The following is a 24,013-nucleotide window of genomic DNA, read 5'->3' as shown; positions in this document are numbered from 1 at the left end:
CCAGCGAGCGAGCGCCCGCCCGACAGAGACAGCCAGCGAGCGCCCGCCCGACAGAGACAACGAGCGCCCGCCCGACCGACAGAGACAGCCAGCCAGCGAGCGAGCGCCCGACCGACAGAGCCAGCCAGCCAGCGAGCGAGCGCCCGCCCGACAGAGACAGCCAGCGCCCGCCCGACCGACAGAGACAGCCAGCCAGCCAGCCAGCGAGCGAGCGAGCGCCCGCCAGAGACAGCCAGCCAGCGAGCTCCCGCCCGCCAGAGACTGCCAGCCAGCAAGCGAGCGAGCGCCCGACCGACCGACAGACAGACAGAGACAGCCAGCCAGCGAGCGCCCGACCGACAGAGACAGCCAGCCCGACCGACAGAGACAGCCAGCGAACGAGCGAGCGCCCGACCGACAGAGACAGCCAGCGAACGAGCGAGCGCCCGACCGACAGAGACAGCCAGCGAGATCCCGCCCGATCGACAGAGACAGCCAGCGAGCGCCCGCCCGATCGACAGAGACAGCCAGCGAGCGCCCGCCCGACCGACAGAGAGAGACAGAAAGCGAGCGAACGATCGAGCGAGCGCCCGACCGACAGAGACAGCCAGCGAGCGAGCGCCCGCCCGACAGAGACAGCCAGCGAGCGCCCGCCCGACAGAGACAGCGAGGGCCCGCCCGACCGACAGAGACAGTCAGCGAGCGAGCGCCCGACCGACAGAGACAGCGAGTGAGCGCCCGCCAGACCGACAGAGACAGCCAGCCAGCGAGCGAGCGCCCGCCCGACAGACAGCCAGCGAGCGAGCGCCCAACCGACAGAGACAGCCAGCGAGCGAGCGCCCGCCCGCCCGAGACAGCCAGCGAGCGCCCGCCCGAAAGAGACAGCGAGGGAGCGCCCGCCAGACCGACAGAGACAGCAAGCCAGCGAGCGAGCGCCCGACCGAGACAGCCAGCGAGCGAGCGCCCGCCCGACCGACAGAGACAGCCAGCGAGCGCCCGACAGAGACAGCCAGCGAGCGAGCGCCCGCCCGGCAGAGACAGCCAGCGAGCGAGCGAGCGCCCAACCGACAGAGACAGCCAGCGAGCGAGCGCCCGCCCGACCGACAGAGACAGCCAGCGAGCGCCCGAGCGACAGAGACAGCGAGCGAGCGCCCGACCGACAGAGACAGCCAGCGAGCGAGCGAGCGACCGACAGAGACAGCGAGCGAGCGAGCGCCCGACAGAGACAGCCAGCGAGCGCCCGCCCGACAGAGACAGCGAGGGCCCGCCCGACCGACAGAGACAGCGAGCGAGCGCCCGCCAGACCGACAGAGACAGCCAGCGAGCGAGCGAGCGCCCGACCGACAGAGACAGCCAGCCAGCGAGCGCCCGACCGACAGAGACAGCCAGCCAGCGAGCGAGCGCCCGACAAAGACAGCGAGCGAGCGCCCGACAGAGACAGCGAGCGAGCGCCCGACAGAGACAGCGAGCGAGCGCCCGACAGAGACAGCGAGCGAGCGAGCGCCCGACAGAGACAGCGAGCGAGCGAGCGCCCGACAGAGACAGCGAGCGAGCGAGACAGCGAGCGAGCGCCCGACAGAGACAGCGAGCGAGCGCCCGACAGAGACAGCGAGCGAGCTGTCTCGCCCGGGCGCTCGCTCGCTGTCTCTGTCGGGCGCTCGCTGTCTGGCTGTCCCTGTGCGAGCGAGCGCCCGACAGAGACAGCGAGCGAGCGCCCCCCCGACCGACAGAGACAGCCAGCGAGCGAGCGCCCGACCGACAGAGACAGCCAGCGAGCGAGCGAGCGAGCGCCCGAGCGAGACAGCGAGCGAGCGCCCGACAAAGACAGCGAGCGAGCGCCCGAGCGAGACAGCGAGCGAGCGAGACAGCGAGCGAGCGCCCGACAAAGACAGCGAGCGAGCGAGCGCCCGCCAGCGAGCTCGGGCGCTCGCTGTCTGGCTGTCTCTGTCGGTCGGGCGCTCGCTGGCTGTCTCTGTCGGGCGCTCGCTCGCTGGCTGGCTGTCTCTGTCGGGCGCTCGCTCGCTGGCTGTCTGTCTCTGTCGGGCGCTCGCTCGCTGGCTGGCTGTCTCTGTCGGGCGCTCGCTCGCTGGCTGTCTGTCTCTGTCGGGCGCTCGCTCGCTGGCTGGCTGTCTCTGTCGGGCGCTCGCTCGCTGGCTGGCTGCCTCTGTCGGGCGCTCGCTCGCTGGCTGGCTGCCTCTGTCGGGCGCTCGCTCGCTGGCTGGCTGTCTCTGTCGGGCGCTCGCTCGCTGGCTGGCTGTCTCTGTCGGGCGCTCGCTCGCTGGCTGGCTGTCTCTGTCGGGCGCTCGCTCGCTGGCTGGCTGTCTCTGTCGGGCGCTCGCTCGCTGGCTGGCTGTCTCTGTCGGGCGCTCGCTCGCTGGCTGGCTGTCTCTGTCGGGCGCTCGCTCGCTGGCTGGCTGTCTCTGTCGGGGCTCGCTCGCTGGCTGTCTCTGTCGGGCGCTCGCTCGCTGGCTGTCTCTGTCGGGCGCTCGCTCGCTGGCTGTCTCTGTCGGGCGCTCGCTCGCTGGCTGTCTCTGTCGGGCGCTCGCTCGCTGGCTGTCTCTGTCGGGCGCTCGCTCGCTGGCTGTCTCTGTCGGGCGCTCGCTCGCTGGCTGTCTCTGTCGGGCGCTCGCTCGCTGGCTGTCTCTGTCGGGCGCTCGCTCGCTGGCTGTCTCTGTCGGGCGCTCGCTCGCTGGCTGTCTCTGTCGGGCGCTCGCTCGCTGGCTGTCTCTGTCGGGCGCTCGCTCGCTGGCTGTCTCTGTCGGGCGCTCGCTCGCTGGCTGTCTCTGTCGGGCGCTCGCTCGCTGGCTGTCTCTGTCGGGCGCTCGCTCGCTGGCTGTCTCTGTCGGGCGCTCGCTCGCTGGCTGTCTCTGTCGGGCGCTCGCTCGCTGGCTGTCTCTGTCGGGCGCTCGCTCGCTGGCTGTCTCTGTCGGGCGCTCGCTCGCTGGCTGTCTCTGTCGGGCGCTCGCTCGCTGGCTGTCTCTGTCGGGCGCTCGCTCGCTGGCTGTCTCTGTCGGGCGCTCGCTCGCTGGCTGTCTCTGTCGGGCGCTCGCTCGCTGGCTGTCTCTGTCGGGCGCTCGCTCGCTGGCTGTCTCTGTCGGGCGCTCGCTCGCTGGCTGTCTCTGTCGGGCGCTCGCTCGCTGGCTGTCTCTGTCGGGCGCTCGCTCGCTGGCTGTCTCTGTCGGGCGCTCGCTCGCTGGCTGTCTCTGTCGGGCGCTCGCTCGCTGGCTGTCTCTGTCGGGCGCTCGCTCGCTGGCTGTCTCTGTCGGGCGCTCGCTCGCTGGCTGTCTCTGTCGGGCGCTCGCTCGCTGGCTGTCTCTGTCGGGCGCTCGCTCGCTGGCTGTCTCTGTCGGGCGCTCGCTCGCTGGCTGTCTCTGTCGGGCGCTCGCTCGCTGGCTGTCTCTGTCGGGCGCTCGCTCGCTGGCTGTCTCTGTCGGGCGCTCGCTCGCTGGCTGTCTCTGTAAAAGCAACACACCATCCCCACTGTCAAACATGGTGGTGGCAGCATCATGGTTTGGGCCTGCTTTTCTTCAGCAGGGACAGGGAAGATGGTTAAAATTGATGGAAAGATGGATGGAGCCAAATACAGGACCATTCTGGAAGAAAACCTGATGGAGTCTGCAAAAGACCTGAGACTGGGACGGAGATTTGTCTTCCAACAAGACAATGATCCAAAACATAAAGCAAAATCTACAATGGAATGGTTCAAAAATAAACATATCCAGGTGTTAGAATGGCCAAGTCAAAGTCCAGACCTGAATCCAATCGAGAATCTGTGGAGAGAACTGAAAACTGCTGTTCACAAATGCTCTCCATCCAACCTCACTGAGCTCGAGCTGTTTTGCAAGGAGGAATGGGAAAAAATTTCAGTCTCTCGATGTGCAAAACTGATAGAGACATACCCCAAGCGACTTACAGCTGTAATCGCAGCAAAAGGTGGCGCTACAAAGTATTAACTTAAGGGGGCTGAATAATTTTGCACGCCCAATTTTTCAGTTTTTGATTTGTTAAAAAAGTTTGAAATATCCAATAAATGTCGTTCCACTTCATGATTGTGTCCCACTTGTTGTTGATTCTTCACAAAAAAATACAGTTTTATATCTTTATGTTTGAAGCCTGAAATGTGGCAAAAGGTCGCAAAGTTCAAGGGGGCCGAATACTTTCGCAAGGCACTGTATAACAAACTCTGAACACCGTGACAACACAATGGATGCAGAGGACGTGACAAACTCGAAAAGGGAAATGGTTGCTTAGGAGGTAAAGGGAAAGTCAGATGTTTGGATTAAATTTGACTCGTGGAAAATACTGGCTGCGTGCATATTGTGTGTGCCAAACAGGTGCTGTATAGATTGCAACAATGTTTCTGACTGTTTGGAACAATGTAAACACTACTAAATAAATTAGAAGTGTACCAGAGAGTCTGTTGTACTACAGCAAACACTAAAAACGGTCACATTCATTTGTGAATGCAATTTCCCAAAATGGAACAGTTTATTTAAGCTAATTATTTAAGGCTTGCTTTATTTTAGGACTAAAATAAAAGGGAGGCAGACAGACAGAGAGACAGGGAGATAGAAGGACAGACGGAGGCAGAAAAAGGAAATGGGGCTAGAGAGGGAGCGAAGTGTAGGCCTATACCTGTGTTTTCTGCTTCTAGGCTGTCGTGGGGGCTCCCCTTGAGGATCCTGGAACATGTCCATGAATATGGGCTCAAACTTCCGAAAGATCACAGTTGACACTTCAAAGGTTCTCTCCAGGCGGCCCATGCGATTCCGAAATTCCTGAGATAAGTTGGACATATCCGACCATTTCTTCATCTTGTTGAAGAACTGAATCAAACTGAAACCAATGTATGAAAATAAATTACATTAACTTACGAGTTATGGAAAGAATCACAGTGCACATAAGTGCCATCAAAGTATTCCTACCCTTGACTTATTACACATTTTGTTGTGTTAAAGCCTGAATTAAAAATGGATTACATTGGGGGGGGTTTCTCACCCATCTAAACACAATAACCCATAATGACCAAGTGAAAACATGTTTTTAAAATGTTTGCAAATTTATTGAAAATGAAATATCCCATTAGATACGGATTCAATACTGGTTAGAATCACCTTTGGCAGTGATTACAGCTGTGAGTCTTTCTAAGTAAGTCCCTAAAAAGCTTTTCACACATGGATTGTACTGTTAGGTTCTAATTTTTCAGAGTAAACAACCTCACAGACACTCGATATGCTTAACCAAGTTTAATTCTTCCCAAAGGGTCGACACACCTGTATTCAGACAAAAAATAAAATAATTTCACACAATATATATACACTAATATTTAACCCTTTAATATTCTCCTCCTCCACCACAACTGAACAGCCAATCTCTGCTGCTAGACAGAACCTTAGTGATACCCGTTCTTCCTCACTTCATCTAACCTGACCTCTAACCCAAAGTACTCACTCCTCCCCAACTCAAGGCTGTCATGGTTATTGATACCAGACTCTCTCTCTTCTCCTCCCAGAGGATCCCTGATGGATAACAAAAAAAATATCCTGACAATGTAAATGTTATACATTACTCTCTCTCCCTCAGTGACATTGTTAGTTTCTAAGATCTCCACCCGTCTCCCCTTATCAAATGCCTGCCACATGTACTCGCTTCCCTGCACTCAACACATTCCTAGCTTAGTTGCACACACAGTATATACTTTCCTCCAATACCCTTAACCTCTGGTGTAGACCCTCTAAACCTAAGCTCTCCATCAGTGACATGACTAAGTATATCTTAATATTCTCAGAACCCAACAGTACAAAATGTCCATTATTTTCTAAATTCAAGCCCTTCAAATTGCTTGATGATCCTCGCTAGACAACAATTTAAGTCTTGACAGATTTAAGCAAATTTAAGTCAAAACTAACTCGGCCACTCGGGAACATTCATTGTCTTCTTGGTAAGCAACTCCAGTGTAGATTTGGCCTTGTGTTTTAGGTTATTGTCCTGCTGAAAAGTGAATTAAATCGCCCAGTGCCTGGTGGAAAGCAGACAACCAGGTTATCCTCTAGGATTTTGACTGTGCTTAGTTCCGTTCAGTTTATTTCTTCTCCTGAAACTCCCCGGTCCTTAACGATTACTAGTATACCCATTACATGATTTAGCCACCACTATGATTGAAAATATGGAGAGTGGTACTCAGTCATGTGTTGTATTAAATTTGACCCAAACATAACACTATGTAATCAGGATTTAAAAAAGGTAATTGCTTACCCACATGTTTTGCAGTATTACTTTAGTGAGTTGATGCAAACAGGATGCAAGTTCTAGAATTGTTGTATTATGTATTTTGGATTAACTACAAAGTTTTCCTATCACGGCCATAAAACTCTTAACTGTTTCAAAGTCACCATTGGCCTCGTGGTGAAATCCACGAGCGGTTTCCTTCATCTCCGTCAACCTGAGTTAGGAAGGATGCCTGTATCTCTGTAGTGATTGGGTGTATTGATACGCCATCCAAAGTGCAATTAATAACTTCACCATGCTCTAAAGGATATTTAAAGGTCAGCTTTTTAAAAACCAATAGGTGTCATTATTTGCGAGGCATTGGAAAACCTCCCTGGTCTTTGTGGTTGAATCGGTGTTTGAAATTCCCTGCTCGGCTGAGGGACCTTACAAATAATTGTGTGCACGGTACAAAGACATACAAAAAGTCCATGCAACATATGACTTGTTAAGCAAATATTGATTCCTGAAGTTATTTTGGCTTGCCATAACAAAAATGGGTTGACTCAATACATGTTTTATTAGTTTGGAAAAAGTAAAAGGTGTGAATACTTTCTGAAGGCACTGTAAATTGTGGGAGGTTTGGGGACCAAGCCTCTTATCACTGACCTCAGTTTTGACGTCCTGAGTATTCGAGTCAGGGACACACAGTTGCCTTCCATCACCCCCTTACCCACAGTGGGTGTGGAGCCCTTTCTGCAGGCTGCATAGAGAGAGCAGGCTAGCCAATGAACTACTTCCCCCTGAAAGAAAGACAAGTCAGAAGTGTATGGAAAACGACAGTAAGTCACAGTGCTTTATGCTATACCGTATATCGGGGTATTTCGAAACACAGACGGTATGATTTTCAATACGGTAAAAAATAAGTATGAATATACACAAATTTGGAGGGTTGGGGGCAACCCCAGCCAGAAGGGTCTGCAGGGGTGAGTGCTACACCACTACTTATAACTATTTTAACCCTTCTACAAGTTCAGCAGCCCCGCAGAAATCAAATTAACATTTTAAAAAATCCCCATCAATCTGTCTATTTAAGCTAGCGATATATTTATTTTTTGCATGGGCTGTCTCAATCCACCATATCCGCTGATATCACCCTTACGATTCTACGGTGAAAGGTGGCAGAGCTACAGCGGTGTTTGTCAGACCATGAGACATTCCCCCACCAACAAAAAAAAAAGAAAGAAATGGTCTTCTCACAATAAGAGCTGTGGCGTGCAAACAGTTTGGCCTAGAAACTATTATGACCCTTATGTGGAAAGATGACACGAACAGGAAGGCATTCTCTGTTTTGCTCTACTACTCCCAAAATCACCACGGGACTCGTCTGAAGTCGGTACAGCATCTTCTGACAACTTTGGTCTGTAGCTTCCGAACAGTTGGGTAATTTCAGTGTGCTGACCACTCTGTGGAAAGGTGAGTTTCAAACACGTTTTGTTCTAGGACGCCCACAAGCCTCCCCTGAAGGGCCCCGGGACCAGTTTTAAAAAAGTGAAGTATATATGGATCGAATCCCCGGACGCCGATGATGTGGATGTCAATTAACTTCTTATGGCTGCCATCCTGTTAACGGGATAATTGTCATCAACAACCGCTGAATTGCATAGCTCCACATTCAATTAATATTACAAAAAATATTTATATTCATGAAATCACAAGTGCAATATAGCAAAACACAGCTTAGCCTATTGTTAATCCACCTGTAGTGTCAGATTTTGAAAATATGCTTTACAGCGAAAGCAATCCAAGCGTTTGTGTAAGTTTATCGATCGCTCGACAAAACATTATGTACACCTAGCATCAAGTAGCTTGGTCACGAAAATCAGAAAAGCAATCAAATTAATCGTTTACCTTTGATGATCTTCTGATGTTTTCACTCACGAGAGTTACACAATAAATGTTCCTTTTGTTCCATAAAGATTACTTTTATATCCAAAATACCTCTGTTTGTTTGGCGCGTTATGTTCAGAAATCCACAGGAAAGCGCAGTCACGACAACGCAGACAAATTCCAAATAGTATCCGTAATGTCCACAGAAACATGTCAAACGTTTTTTTATAATCATTCCTCAGGTTGTTTTTAAAATATATAATCGATAATATAATCAACCGCAACTGTATTTTTCAGTCGGAGAGGGAAAGGCAATGGCTGCCCAAATTCAGTTATGCATACAAAACGCTGCTGGCACCTGGCCATACAATGACGCAATGTTATCTTTCTTGCTCATTTTTTTAAATAAAAGCCTGAAACTATGTCTAAAGACTGTTGAGACCTTGAGGAAGCGATAGGAAAAGGAATCTGGTTGATACCCTTTTAAATGGAGCAAAGGAAGGCTATGGAACATGGAGTTTTCAAAATAGAAGCCACTTCCTGGTTTGATTTTCCTCAGGGTTTCGCCTGCAATATCAGTTCTGTTATACTCAGACAATATTTGACAGTTTTGGAAACTTTAGTGTTTTCTATCCAATACTAATAATAATATGCATATATTAGCAACTGAGACTGAGGAGCAGGCCGTTTACTTTGGGCATCTTATTCATCCAAGCTACTCAATACTGCCCCCCAGCCATAAGAAGTTAACTTCTTATGGCTGGGGGGAGGTATTGAGTAGCTTGGGTGAATAAGGTGCCCAGAGTAAACTGCCTGCTACTCAGGCCCAGAAGCTAAGATATGCATATTAATTTGGGTAGAAAATACTTTGAAGTTTTTAACTGCTTGAATGATGTCTGTGAGTATAACAGAATTCATATGGCAGGGAAAAACCTGAGAAAAAAATCCAACCAGGAAGTGGGAAATCTGAGGTTTGTAGTTTTAACTCTTTGCCTATCCAATATAGTGTAAATTTGGTCAGATTGCACTTCCTAAGGCTTCCACTAGATGTCAACAGTCTTTAGAACCTTGTTTCAGGCTTCTACTGTGAAGGGGGAGCGAATGAGAGCTGTTTCAACCAGGTGTCTGGCAGAAGGCAATGAGCTGGTCACGCGCGTGGCCGTGAGCGTGACCTGCGTTCCATTGCATTTCTAAAGACAAAGGAATTGTCAGGTTGGAACATTATTGAAGATTTATGTTAAAAACATCCTAAAGATTGGCTCTATACATCGTGTGACATGTTTCTACGAACTGTAACAGAACTTTTTGACTTTTCGTCTGGACCTAGTGCTCACGCCTCATGAATTTGGATTTGTGAACTAAACGCGCAAACAAGAAGGAGGCATTTGGACATATATGAGGGACTTTATCGAACAAAACAAACATTTATTGTGGAACTGGGATTCCTGGGAGTGCATTCTGATGATCATCAAAGGTAAGTGAATATTTATAATGCTATTTCGGACTTTATTGACTCCACAACATGGCGGGTATCTGTATGGCTTGTTTTTTTGTCTGAGCGCTGTACTTTTTTGAAATCTGACACAGGGGTTGCATTAAAGAGAAGTATAGCTACAGTGCCTTGCGAAAGTATTCGGCCCCCTTGAACTTTGCGACCTTTCGCCACATTTCAGGCTTCAAACATAGATATAAAACTGAAATTATTTTTAGCTTTCAGAGAGCATTTTTTCTTGCGTTTTTCAATGAAACACACGATCTGTTATAGTCACAGCCGTGATTTAACCAGTTTTAGAAACTTCAGAGTGTTTTCTATCCACACATACTAATCATATGCATATACTATATTCCTGGCATGAGTAGCAGGACGCTGAAAAGTTGCGCGATTTTTAACAGAATGTTCGAAAAAGGAGGGGGTAGAAGTAAGAGGTCAGCCCACACCTCTCTGATTCAGTTTGGGTTATATGTGGTAAACACATTTTAGTTGAATGCATTCAGTTGTACAACCCTTTCCTTTTCCCTAATAGCATTGATGCCAAATCGAATTTTTCAAATACTTTTGCTATATAATTATTTGATACCCTAACGGGTCCAAAATCAAATAGAAAAATGATCCTTGTCCATCTTTTTTTTTTTTTTTTTTAGCTTAGTAGAACCCTCCCGATGTGCAAAATGAATATCAAAGCTGACGTGCATACCTATATAACGTAGGTAGACAATGTAATGACACCACAAAAAAAATACAGCGCTACATGTGCAACACAGCATTCCTAACCTAGCCCACTATGTCTGCTGTGTGGATTAAGCAGTCAACAAGTCGAGCAGTCATTTGAAAGACTAAGAACATTTCAGCGAGAAAAGGCCAAATCCATTAACTTCTTCGATATAGGGGGCGCTCTTTTAATTTTTGGATAAAAAAACGTTACCGTTTTAAACAAGATATTTTGTCACGAAAAGATGCTCGACTATGCATATAATTGACAGCTTTGGAAAGAAAACACAGACGTTTCCAAAACTGCAAAGATATTATCTGTGAGTGCCACAGAACTGATGCTACAGGCGAAACCAAGATTACATTTCAAACAGGAAATGCCCCAGATTTTGAAGGCGCTGTGTTCCAATGTCTCCTTATATGGCTGTGAATGCGCAAGGAATGAGCCTACACTTTCTGTCGTTTCCCCAAGGTGTCTGCAGCATTGTGACATATTTGTAGGCATTTCATTGGAAGATTGACCATAAGAGACTACATTTACCAGGTGCTCGCTCCGTTGCAATTATTGCGTAATCTCCAGCTGCGTGTATTTTTTCATTTGCTTCAGAGGAGAAACCCAACTGCTACGAATGACTTATCATCGAGCGGCAGTGGTTAGAGCGGTGGACTAGCAACCGGAAGGTTGCAAGTTCAAACCCCAGAGCTGACAAGGTCGTTCCTGTTCCTAGGCCGTCATTGAAAATAAGAATCAGTTCTTAACTGACTTGCCTAGTTAAATAAAGGTAAAATAAAATAAATAAAATCGAATAGATATGTGAAAAACACCTTGAGGATTGATTCTAAACAACGTTTGCCATGTTTCTGTCGATATTATGGAGTTAATTTGGAAAAAAGTTCGGCGACTGAATTTCCTGGGTTTTTTCTTAGCCAAACGTGATGAACAAAACAGAGCAATTTCTCCTACACAAATAATATTTTTGGAAAAACTGAACATTTCCTATCTAACTGGAGAGTCTCCTCATTGAAAACATCCGAAGTTCTTCAAAGGTAAATTATTTTATTTGAATGCTTTTCTTGTTTTTGTGAAAATGTTGCCTGCTGAATGCTAGGCTTAATGCTATGCTAGCTATCAATACTCTTACACAAATGCTTGTGTAGCTATGGTTGAAAAGCATATTTTGAAAATCTGAGATGACAGTGTTGTTAACAAAAGGCTAAGCTTGTGAGCCAATATATTTATTTAATTTGCGATTTTCATGAATAGTTAACGTTGCGTTATGGTAATGAACTTGAGGCTATGATTACACTCCCGGATACGGGATTGCTCGACGCAAGAAGTTAACGCCAAGATAATAGAATTCATCAAGCCTTCTCTGTCGTGGATGATGTTGTCTTTCGCCGACTGGTTGAGCACCTCGAGCCCCGGTACACACTACCAAGTAGGCACTATTTTTCCGAAGTTGCTGTACCGCAGTTACACAGTATTGTTGAAAACGCACATCAACCTGCTATGGCCACCCCTCATAAGCCTGGTTCCTCTAGGTTTCTTCCTAGGTTTTGGCTTTTCAAGGGAGTTTTTCCTAGTCACCGTGCTTCTACACCTGCATTGCTTGCTGTTTGGGGTTTTAGGCTGGCTTTCTGTACAGCACTTTGAGATATCAGATGATGTATGAAGGGCTATAGAAATAAATTAGATTTTGATTTGACATGGGCGTCACTGCTATTAGCTTCACGACTGACATTTGGACCAGCAATGTCAGCCTCATGAGCATGCTGAGTCTGACAGCACAGTGGGTCGACGAGGATTTAGTACGGAGGAAAGCCATATTGCATGCTCAAGAATGTGCTGGATCTCATACCGCTGCTACCATTTCAATGGCATTTGAGAACAAGTTTGAAACATGAACACACTCCTAGCTCCATTCAAACAACTGACTTGCGAAATAAGCTCATCAACTGTGTCATGACTGGCCTGTGAGGATCAGGTTACAATGGATCACAGCTCTACAGAGATCTTTCCCTCCCGCAGAGGGGGAGAGGTATAGAGGGATTGACCGGGGGGGGGGGGGGGGGTGTTATGACCTCACACCCATCGTAAAGTATAAGGCAGCAGCCCAACTCCTTCCTAGTCTCTAATGTGAGGGACTGGAATGTGTGTGCCTTAGGAAGAGTTTACAGCCCGGAAATACAGGTCAAATAAATTGACTTTGGGACATTATATTTCATCAGACAAAATTGTGGTAACAATGGTAGATGGAATATGAAAATTAATGTTGATTTTGTTATGTTATTAATAGTTAAATAAAGATGTTATGACAAACATTGTAACTTGAGTTAATGTATATGTGCTGTTTACATACTTTGTTGTGTAGAGAATATCCAGATGAAAGAATGTTTTGGTGACGATAAGACTGATTTTAGTCGTCTAAATGAGATCCTACTAAATCCTAATACCTTGAAACGAGATACGCCCCAGGGAACCCAGAGACCATGTCAAAGACGGAAACGCCCGAGGGCATAAAACATGCGAGTTAAGAATTTACATGCAGACTAAGTTGACCACGCACTGCAGCCTGAGGTATACGACTTGTCGTGACCCCGAAATGCAACACGACGTTGAAGACAAAAGAAAATCTATGAACATTTAAGTTTATGGTGGAGTGGCTATTCTGTATCTAAGAAGCACTGTATCTAAGAAGGTGAATTCAAGAAGGACCAACCGTTTATTCTCTTCAAATCATTGGTAGTCTACACTGCCAAGGTTTTTGGATATAAAGAGACTTTATCAAACAAAAGGAACATTTGAGTAAATGAATGTCTGAGTGCCACCATATGAAGATCATCAAAGGTAAGGGATTAATTTTATCTCTATTTCTGAGTTTTGTAACGCTTCTGCTTGGCTGGTTACTGTTTGTAATCATTTGTCAACTGGGCTATGTTCTTGGCTAGGTTGCCTACTGGTTAGAGCGTTGGACTAGTAACCGGAAGGTTGCAAGTTCAAACCCCCGAGCTGACAAGGTACAAATCTGTCGATCTGCCCCTGAACAGGCAGTTAACCCACTGTTCCTAGGCCGTCATTGAAAAAAAAAAAAATGTCTTAACCGATTTGCCTAGTTTTAAAAAAGGTAAAATAAAAATAAATAAAAAGGGTATGCTTTCGCCAAAAAGCATTTTATAAATCTGACACCGTGGTTGGATTAACAAGAAGTTAATCTTTAAACCTATGTAAAATATGTTTTGTTTTCTGAATTTTTATAATGAGCATTTCTGTATTTGAATTTGGCGCTCTGCAATCTCACTGGATGTTGGCCAGAGGGACGCTAGCGCCCCACATACCCTAGAGAGGTTAACACTTTTTCGGTTACTACATAATTCCATGTGTTATTTCATAGCTGAGGTCTTCACTATTATTTAACAATGTAGAAAATATAAAAAAAGAAAACCCCCAGAATGAGTAGGTGTTTCTAAACTTTTGACTGGTCCGTTTATCTACAGAAATAAAAACAGATCCTGCTTCTGTTGCCTGTTTGAGTGTTTGGTTGATAGCCTCCTGATTCAGTGAGCACCAACCGATCACTACCTGCACCTACCCGCCTGTCCAACATCACTACTCTGGACGGCTCTGACTTAGAATACGTGGATAACTACAAATACTTAGGTGTCTGGTTAGACTGTAAACTCTCCTTCCAGACCCATATCAAACATCTCCAATCCAAAGTTAAATCTAGAATTGGCTTCCTATTTCGCAACAAAGCATCCTTCACTCATGCTGCCAAACATACCCTTGTAAAACTGACCATCCTACCAATCCTCGACTTTGGCGATGTAATTTACAAAATAGCCTCCAATACCCTACTCAACAAACTGGATGCAGTCTATCACAGTGCAATCCGTTTTGTCACCAAAGCCCCATATACTACCCACCATTGCGACCTGTACGCTCTCGTTGGCTGGCCCTCGCTTCATACTCGTCGCCAAACCCACTGGCTCCATGTCATCTACAAGACCCTGCTAGGTAAAGTCCCCCCTTATCTCAGCTCGCTGGTCACCATAGCATCTCCCACCTGTAGCACACGCTCCAGCAGGTATATCTCTCTAGTCACCCCCAAAACCAATTCTTTCTTTGGCCGTCTCTCTTTCCAGTTCTCTGCTGCCAATGACTGGAACGAACTACAAAAATCTCTGAAACTGGAAACACTTATCTCCCTCACTAGCTTTAAGCACCAACTGTCAGAGCAGCTCACAGATTACTGCACCTGTACATAGCCCACCTATAATTTAGCCCTATCAACTACCTCTTTCCCAACTGTATTTAATTTATTTATTTATTTTGCTCCTTTGCACCCCATTATTTTTATTTCTACTTTGCACATTCTTCCATTGCAAAACTACCATTCCAGTGTTTTACTTGCTATATTGTATTTACTTTGCCACCAAGGCCTTTTTTTGCCTTTACCTCCCTTCTCACCTCATTTGCTCACATTGTATATAGACTTGTTTATACTTTATTATTGACTGTATGTTTGTTTTACTCCATGTGTAACTCTGTGTTGTTGTATCTGTCGAACTGCTTTGCTTTATCTTGGCCAGGTCGCAATTGTAAATGAGAACTTGTTCTCAACTTGCCTACCTGGTTAAATAAAGGTAAAATAAATAAAATAAAATAAAAAGCCACAAGATAAAAAAAATAAATAAACAAACGTGAAATTTTAAATCTTTGCTATGCTGTAATAAAGGCTTCATACTTTTTTAAATTTAGACCAGCCCAGCAGGTATAATAATGTAGTAGTGCTTACACTGTTCCAAATTGTCAGGAAAATTATAGCAGCCCTCCCCTTGATCTCCTTGTTGTTATCATTACTATTATGATCATTCATTATAATAATAAGTAATGTAAATGTCAGTAGTAGGCTTAGTATAGCAGAATTATATAACCACCATCGAGCTGTAGGCCTTGGGTTGCAAAAGGTCGGAAACTTTCCGGGAAATTTTCCATAGGAGGTTAAGCCCGGGAATTTAGCTTAAATTCATTTTTAAAAAGTTAGCTTATAACAGTTAACCTTTTATTTGGGATACACATGGCAATTCTAGGTCTTGTGGCATATTTGGGTTAAACGATCCCCAATTCAACAGAATTGAAAATCAGCCATTTCCAGCAACAATAGTCATTTACAACATTAACAATGTCTACACTGTATCTGATCAATTTGATGTTATTTTAAAAAAGGACAGTTTTTTATTATTTTCTTTCAAAAACCAGGACATTTCTACGTGACCCCAAACTTCTGAGAGATAGTGTACATTTCACATTTCCTAAGTATTTTCATGGAGCCCTGTCAAAACGACCATCGTGTTCTTCTCCCCCGATTGCTCAGTTTGGCCAGCTCTAAGAAGAGTCTTGTTGGTTCCACAATTCTTCCATTTAAGAATGATGGAGGCCACTGTGTTCTTGGGGATCTTCAAAACTGCAGACATTTTTTGGTACCCTTTCCCAGATCTGTGCCTGGACACAATGCTGTCTCTGAGCTCCACGGACAATTCCTATGACCTCATGGCTTGGTTTTTGCTCTGACGTGTACTATCAACTGTGGGAACTTCATATAGACAGCCTTTCCAAATCATGTCCAATTAATTGAATTTACCAAAGGTGGACTCCAATCAAGTTGTAGAAACATCAAGGATGATCGATGGAAACAGGATGCACCTGAGCTCAAATGCAAGTCTCATTAGCAAAGGGTGTGAATAGGTATTTGTTTATTATTTTTCACAGATTTGCAAACATTTCTAAAAACCTGTTTTTGCTTTGTCATTATGGGGTATTGTGTGTAGATTGAGATTAAAAAAAAATATATATATATATATATATATATATATATATATATATATATATATATATATGTTTTAGAACAAGGCTGTAATGTAACAAAATGTGGAAAAAGTCAAGAATACTTCTGGTCTGAATACTTTCCGAATGCACTGTATGTAATGGGGAATTGAAAGGAACTAACAATCAAAGGGAAAACCATTCACAATAAATGCACACAAAATGGCGAGAGTGCATTCTGGAGAGACGTGCCTTGTGCATCTTAGTCACATCCCCCATTCTGGAAAGGTGGCACCGAAGAGGATGGATGACATTTTACATGCTCCTAACCAACTGTCTATTTTGTTCGTAACTTAATATGTACGTAATGTTTCTTCTACCGTCTCTTATGACCAAAAATAAGAGTGATTACTCACCACGAACTGGAAGAAGCTTTTTCGTTTAGCGAGTCTGACGAGAAGGATATACTGCTTTGCCGGAAACAGGCCCTAATCCCCGTCATATGCGTTAAGAAAAGGGCCGCGGGTCAGGCTGCCTTCTGAGAATCAGTAGCGAGTCAACTCCCACTGCCATCCATTCTACTGGCTAACATGCAATAATTGGAAAATAAAATTGATCACCAACAATTACCCTACCAACGGGATATTAAACACTAATATCTTACGCTTCACAGAGTCGTGGCTGAACGATGACACGAATAATAGAGCTGGCGGGATTTTCCATGCACCGGCAGAACAGAGAAGAAGCTACGCCTGGTAAGATGAGGGGTAGGGGTGTGTTGCTATTTATCAATAACAGTTGGTGGGCGATGTCTAACATTTAAGAAGTCGAATTAGGTAGAGTACCTTATGATAAGATGTAGACTACACTATCTACCAAGATTGTTCTCATCTAAACTCAGCAAAAAATAAATGTCCTCTCGCTGTCAACTGCGCTTATTTTAAACAAACTTAACATGTGTACATATTTGTATGAACATAAGATTCAACAACAGACATAAACTGAACAAGTTCGACAGAAATGTGACTAACAGAAATTGAATAATGTGTCCCTGAATAAAGGGGGGGTCAAAATAATCAAAAGTAAGTCCGTATCTGGTGTGGCCACCAGCTGCATTAAGTACTGCAGTGCATCTCCTCCTCATAGACAGCACCAGATTTGCCAGTTCTTGCTGTGAGATGTTACCCCACTCTTCCATCAAGGCACCTGCAAGTTACCAGACATTTCTGGAGGGGGGGCGGCCCTAGCCCTCACCCTCCGATCCAACAGGACCCAAGCGTGCTCTATGGGATTGAGATCCAGGCACTTCGCTGGAGATAGCAGAACACTGACATTCCAGCCTTGCAGGAAATCATGCCCTGAACAAGTAGCACGGCTGGTGGCATTGTCATGCTGGAGGGTCATGTCAGGATGAGCCTGCAGGAAGGGTACCACATGAAGGAAGGAGGATGTTTCCCTGTAACACACAGCATCGAGATTGTCTGCAATGATAACAAGCTCAGTCCAATGATGCTGTGACACACCGCCCCAGACCATGGCGGACCCTCCACTGCCAAATCGATCCCACTCCAGAGCACAGGCCTCGATATAATGCTCATTCCTTCGACGATAAACGCAAATCCGACCATCACCCCTGGTGAGACAAAACCGTGACTCATCAGAGAAGAGCACTTTTCCCAGTCCTGTCTGGTCTACCGCCTGTAAGCTGTTAATGACCGTTCCACAGGTACATGATCATGAATTATTTATGTTTCATTGAACAGGCATGGGAAACAGCGTTTAAACCACTTACAATAAAGATCTGTGAAGTGGATTTTTACAAATTATCTTTGAAAGACAAGGTCCTGAAAAAGGGATCTCTTTTTTTTGCTGAGTTTATATTATTCATTTATATTATAGACCGATGCTGGCATTAAGACCACACTCAACCAACTAAGGACATAAGCAAACAAGAAAACGCTCATCCAGAAGCGCCGCTCGTAATGGCCACAAAAATGGCTTGTACTTTAACAGCAATGATTCCAACCTAGACTTGTTTTCAATAAGAACTTCTACAGTAATGTGTACAGTAGGCCTGAATTTTTCATCTTCGTCTGTACTGTTACTTAGTGCAAACCTATCAGTAGCTAGCTAACTTGCTTGAGCTAACATTAGCTATTAGCTGTGTACAATGCCAGGGGATTGTTTGAAAGAGAAACTCATACTACTATGAGACAGTACTCCCTTATTTCTGCTTATCGTCTTTTATAAAATAACAATACCTTGCTGGCGGACTTACTTTTCCACTGTCGAAGCAATGTTTCCTGAAGCACTCTGACCTGTTCTGAAAGAATTCCCTATGTATACTGCAATGCTGTGGATGTTTGGTCGGGACGTGTCGTTAAATGAATTTGTTTGTTTTGATTGACTCCTTAATAATCACTTCCCCGCACAAAACACATTGAAGAAGCTCCTTGTTGATTCTCAAAGCGTGTATGAAAGAGAAACTCATCGGTGTATTGACTTTTCATGACAACGGAGCTCAGTCTGAACTTGTTGCAAGCAGGAGTCCATTTGGCGAGTGGGAATGACAAATCAGTGGCTTACAGCTGTTGAACGACAGCACTGCAGCGTGTGTCGGAGTGATCTTCCAAGAAAACTCTCCCACTCGTGCAGCTGCCAAACTGAGCTGACACTGCTGCTAAGCAGAGAGCGCACTGAACAGAGACCGCAGTCGCACTTGGCCAAATCAATTAATTAAATAATTATACATTTACACGTTGCGACACACCATTGGAATTCTACAGCATTTCAAATTAGGCCTAAAGGTTTCAAGGACAAAATTACATGTATAGAAGTATGTTTTTGTTGTAGTGGGGACAGTAAAATTAGCCATAAAAAAATGTATTAAACATGTTATTTTGTATTTTTATGTTAAACTCACAACAATAGAAAAATCTGCATTAATATTGTCTAATAGAACACATGGGGGGGAAACGAACGGAGACATTAATAAATGCATTTCTATAGCTTCCGTTTTGGAAGCTGAGGTGACGTGCCAAGATGGCGGTTCAGTACACAGAGCCCCCTATCAGTCATCTGTTGTATATATAAATTGTTGTTCGAAGTTGTGAAATTATCTTTGAAGTGATATGAAAGTAGAAGGATTTGTTTATAGAACCGTACTGCAATTGAGAATCGATTCACAATTACATGGAGTATTTGGATGTTTTGGCTTCAACAACCAATTTGTCTTTAAAACAGAACATGTAGGGTCCATGGACTAGAAGGAGTAACGTTTGCCCAATAATGGACTTGAAGGAGACAGTTACATTAGGGTGACCAGACGTCCCTGTTTTCCGGGGACAGTCCCCGTTTTTAGTGGTCTGTCCCCTGTTGAAGCTGTCCCCGGAAATGTCCCCGTTTTTAACAGTGCATTAAAAACAGACTGCAAAGTGAAATAATATTTTACGTGGCATTAAAGCCCGGGCAGCAGAGCCTACCGGTTGACGTCTCAATCGCATTGTGCTTGTTTTCTCCAGCAGAGGGGGCTGCTAGCTATAGCAGCTTCATTCACTCTTCTTCTACTAACTACTTGCGCTAGTTTTAGAGAAAACTGCTGTGGAAAACTCAGACAGAAGTGAATCCACAACATCACCACAAACATATCTTCAAGTCAGGTTAGTTACAATCTTTTGAGATACTAGCCGATGTTATAATGTCACAATTTATTATATAGATAGATGATCTGCTCTATAAGGTTTTAAATAAATTATGCTAGCTAACTTTAGCTATGTAGACTAAGTTAGCTAGCTACTGTCACGGTAACTTAGCTAGGTTAAAAAACGTTCACATGTAAACATGCAGTGGACGGGCTATTTTTAAAATATGATTATATTAAATTAATGCACAATTAATTATGAGAATATTTATTTGTAGATTACAATTTTAATGGTTTGGCATTATAATAAGTAGTGTGAAAATATATTTTGAAAACTTCATGGATAACATTGGCATAATGTTTTCTGTTAGAGTGGAGAGGAAAGAGAGGAGGAAGACTGGATAGGAAGAAGAGTGAAAGAGATAGAGGAGGAAAGGTTAAGATATGATTACAGAGCCTGCCAATTTATTATTCCAAACAATGTTTTTGAAATAAAATACAAAAATGAGGCAAGCAATGGGAATCTGTTAACCAAAGTATTTTATCAAATAGTGTACTATTTATTATTAAAAATTAGAGAGGAAAGAGAAGGGGAAATTAAGGAGTAAAAAGAGTGAAGCGAAGAGAGTGTAGAAGAGTGAGGTGGAAAGGTAAAGAAAAGGAAGAGAGCAGGAAGACGAGTGAAGAAAAGAGGAGAAAGATTGGAGCAGAAGAAAAGGTTAAGAGAGTAAGAAGAGCAGACAGAGGTACAATGGCTCTTTCCAAGAAACAGAATGAATGATACATGGACAGCAGCAAGAAATAGGTTCACGGTTCCTATGCTTATTGTGAAGACAAACTTCAACCTCCCCTGCGAGGAGTTCATGGAGAAGCTGGCCAAAGACAGAGCAATCGTTAAGAAGATACATTCTTCTGAGAAATATATCGATTAGGTTGGTATAAGTTATATTATGTAGTTACCAATCACATCATCATCTTATTTCTTTATTAAGTATTTCACATATACTATTGCCTGATTTTTAAATTTGGCTCATGTTCTCACATGCTCCTATTCTACCCAGACTACCAGGACCACTGCATGGCTGTTCAGATTCTAACAGGCACACTGTGATAGAGAAAACAACTATATTACAGAATATATTACAGACTAACTTGTTCTGTCTTGTCTGTAGTGTTTCTGTAATATAGTTGTTCTCTCTATCCCTGTGTGCTCGTTAGACTAAATACATGAAACCGGAATTGTCCCCCTTTTTTTATTTCATAGATAATAACATTGTATATTTTAATTATATATTGACCACCGAACTGGAAATGTCGATGGTTTAAGTTACAATGAGTTCATAAAAAAAATCATCCTCCATAATCTTTAACGAAACTGACCGCGACTGGTGTGTTCCCACATTAGTTGAGTTAGTTAACTAGATAGACAACCTAAAGTCTAGCATTGTGACCGATGTCGCAAATTACCAGTTCCCTGTCTTGGCAAGTGGGCTGGTTGATGGAAAATAGTGTTATTTACTATGTTCAGCTAACGTTAGTTAGCTAGCTAATTTCTATATGCGCTAAACGACTAACTTTCAAAACGAACAACGTTAGTAACATTGCTAACACAACTAACGTTACCAAATATAAATATGAACATTTACGTTACGCTGAACACACGCGACAGGAGAGTTAAGACCGTCCATGTCCGGCCGCATTGTTGATCACACAATATCTGCTCCCAACGTCCTAAACAAAGTACCGCTAAGAGACTACGTCTACCTAAAACTATTAACTACCTAGTTTAATAATATAGCTAGCTACTGTTAGTTAGCTGGCTAGTTTACCTCCAGTGTGTATGTATTCCAAATCGACTTGAAGTTTTGCATGGCTTCAGATGCCGTCTGTTCGTCCATATTCAGCTCCTGACAAAGCATTTCCAAGCTCTTTCGGACGGAGCTCTCGTCCGTCCGCCCGGAGTCGGAATCTGACTCGTCTCCCCGCATTTGTAAATCTAAGTTACAGTGGCAGAGAAATAAAACAAAAATATAGCTATCTATGTCAACAAAGCAGTCCAGAGACACCACAAACACGCCACCGGTCATTGAATTCCCACAATGCACTGTGGTGCAATTGGCGCGAAAACGGATCCTTTCTGACCAATGAGTAAAGGCCCCAGAGGGCAAACAAAGGAACGTAAACAGGGATTGCGTTTCAAAATCAAAGTGTGCAGTCCAAACACATGAAAGACACACCCTATCACCTCAGCGCTTTTATTTTTTAAATATTTTTTTATCAACAACAAATCAATACAGGAAGTACATGTGGGAACACACTTGTATATATAAATAATGTACAAAGGATAATTGGGCTAGGGGGTATAATATCACATTACACAAGGACCTTATTAAGGGACATACATACATTATTATTCTAACAGCTTTTTTTTTTGTTAGTAGAGTATTTAATTGTCTTAAAATACAGGTCAATTTATTTTTGTAAGGTAAGACAATGTGTTTTGTTTGTAAATTGACATTTGTGAATATGAAATTTGGCCAAAAGAATAATGAAATTAATTACATAAAATGTTTCAGCTTATTTCTATCGTAGGTAAAGAATCCAAGCAGTACATCTCTCCACAAGAGTGTAAGATCTTCATTAATGTGTTCAATTATAAATCTACTGATGTCTTGCCACAGTTTTCTTACATGAATACAATGCCAAAAAAGATGCAACATGGTTTCTGGGTGGTCATTACAAAAGGAGCAATTTGAGTTGATGTTTTCCTTAAACTTCTTCATATCGTGATTGGCAGGATAATATTTATGAATAATTTTAAAGGAATCTTACTTAATTTAGTTAACAAGTAGGTATGTGTGTGGCAACATCCAAACTTTTTTCCAACAGATATTAGCAATAAATCCATTCCAATAAGGCATGACATAAGGTATAGAGAGATACAACATCCTGCTGAAACAAGGTTCGTATCACTCTGTTGTTGAATGGATGAAAAGATAAACAAATATTTCCTACTGACGAGTCAACAGGGTCAACGGAAGGTAGGCTCTGAGGGTCAGGTCTTGACACATTCCTGAATAATACAGCAACACCTGAGGGAATGGCATCTAAAACAGTTGCAAAATCTTTAGACGTTACAGGGACCTTGTAAAGTGATAAGATTTCCTTATAACTGAGTAAAAGACCCTCTGCATTTACCAGTTGGCTCACCAATAGGATATTATTTCGGAACCAATATTCTAAAAACAAAGAAGTATTTTTATACAATATACAGTGTATCCTGATTATTCCATACATAATATCTGTGTGGAGAAAAATGATGCTCAAAATTAAGGACCATGACAAGAAACCCTGCCGATGAAAAGCAGAAAGTGCCACTGGAACTTTGTCAATACTATAATTGCAAACTAACATGAAGTTAATATGTCTGTTCCTCGTAAAGCCAGACTGTGTTTCATCAATGATTGCATCCATGATTTCTTTAATTATTTTTGCAAGTAGTAAGGATAATATATTATAGTCATTATTAAGAAGACAAATTGGACGCCAATAAGCAGCCTTTCCCTCATTTCGTGCTTTCCTGATCATTGGCCACAACTTGTTCCTTCTTTCTATGTCCTCTGGGCTGAGATGTTTGGCAAAACGCATACCATGGCTCTGAAGGAAGGCGTTTTTCCTAGCAGCTTTCCAGACAGCATCCCTGTAGAATCTGGCAGTGAAGAGGATTATGATACCCCTTGGTCTTGAATCATTTTGCTGTTGCTTCTTGCCGAGGCGATGCACAACGTCGATGGTATTACCAACTTTGTTCTTCTCTGCAGGCGTAACACTCTTGGCAGATGCGGATAGCTTCCCTCGCACATCCTCATTTTCCACCTCTGGCAAGCCATAGAGTCTCAGGTTCCATCTTCTTGTGTATTGTTCCAGATCAGTGAGACATCTATGGTAGACATTGTTATTCTTTTCCACCTTTTCCACACTTTTTTAAACTTTTGCCACTCTCATTTCCACATCCTTGATTTCACCACATGCAAACTCCACAGCCTTTTTCAAGCCTTCGATAACCATGGTGTTCGTGCCTGCCATTTTCTCAATGGCGTCAGACCTGGAGTTGATGAGTAAGGAGAGGGTAGCCACAATGTCAGAGTTCATGTTGGGTTTTTTGGAGGGTGGAGGTTTGCATGGAGTAACCGGTAAAGAGAGGAATTCGTCATCTTTAACAGCATTCGAAAGCATGATATTATCCATAGGGCAAGCATAGTTA

At 44.2% G+C, this 24,013-nt stretch overlaps 1 protein-coding gene across 3 annotated transcripts in view; it reads right to left on the bottom strand.

The window, feature by feature from the left end:
* rbl1 (retinoblastoma-like 1 (p107)) overlaps positions 1-21,902 on the bottom strand; it is a 50,578-nt gene extending 28,676 nt beyond the window's left edge. For 2 of the 3 annotated variants that reach the window (XM_021568397.2, XM_021568398.2), the window contains exons 1-3: positions 21,579-21,902; positions 6,856-6,989; positions 4,615-4,815 (exon numbers count right to left, since the gene is read on the bottom strand). In XM_021568397.2, coding sequence (XP_021424072.2) covers positions 4,615-4,815; positions 6,856-6,989; positions 21,579-21,836 — 593 coding nt within the window. In that variant the 5' untranslated portion in view covers positions 21,837-21,902. The remainder of the gene's footprint in view (positions 1-4,614; positions 4,816-6,855; positions 6,990-21,578) is intronic. The other variant, XM_021568399.2, reaches the window with a different exon arrangement.
* Positions 21,903-24,013: the final 2,111 nt, after the last annotated feature.

This window comes from Oncorhynchus mykiss, chromosome 17, assembly GCF_013265735.2.
Source record: "Oncorhynchus mykiss isolate Arlee chromosome 17, USDA_OmykA_1.1, whole genome shotgun sequence".
Taxonomy (NCBI): Eukaryota; Metazoa; Chordata; class Actinopteri; order Salmoniformes; family Salmonidae; genus Oncorhynchus; species Oncorhynchus mykiss.
This window is presented reverse-complemented; position numbering and strand designations above follow the sequence as displayed.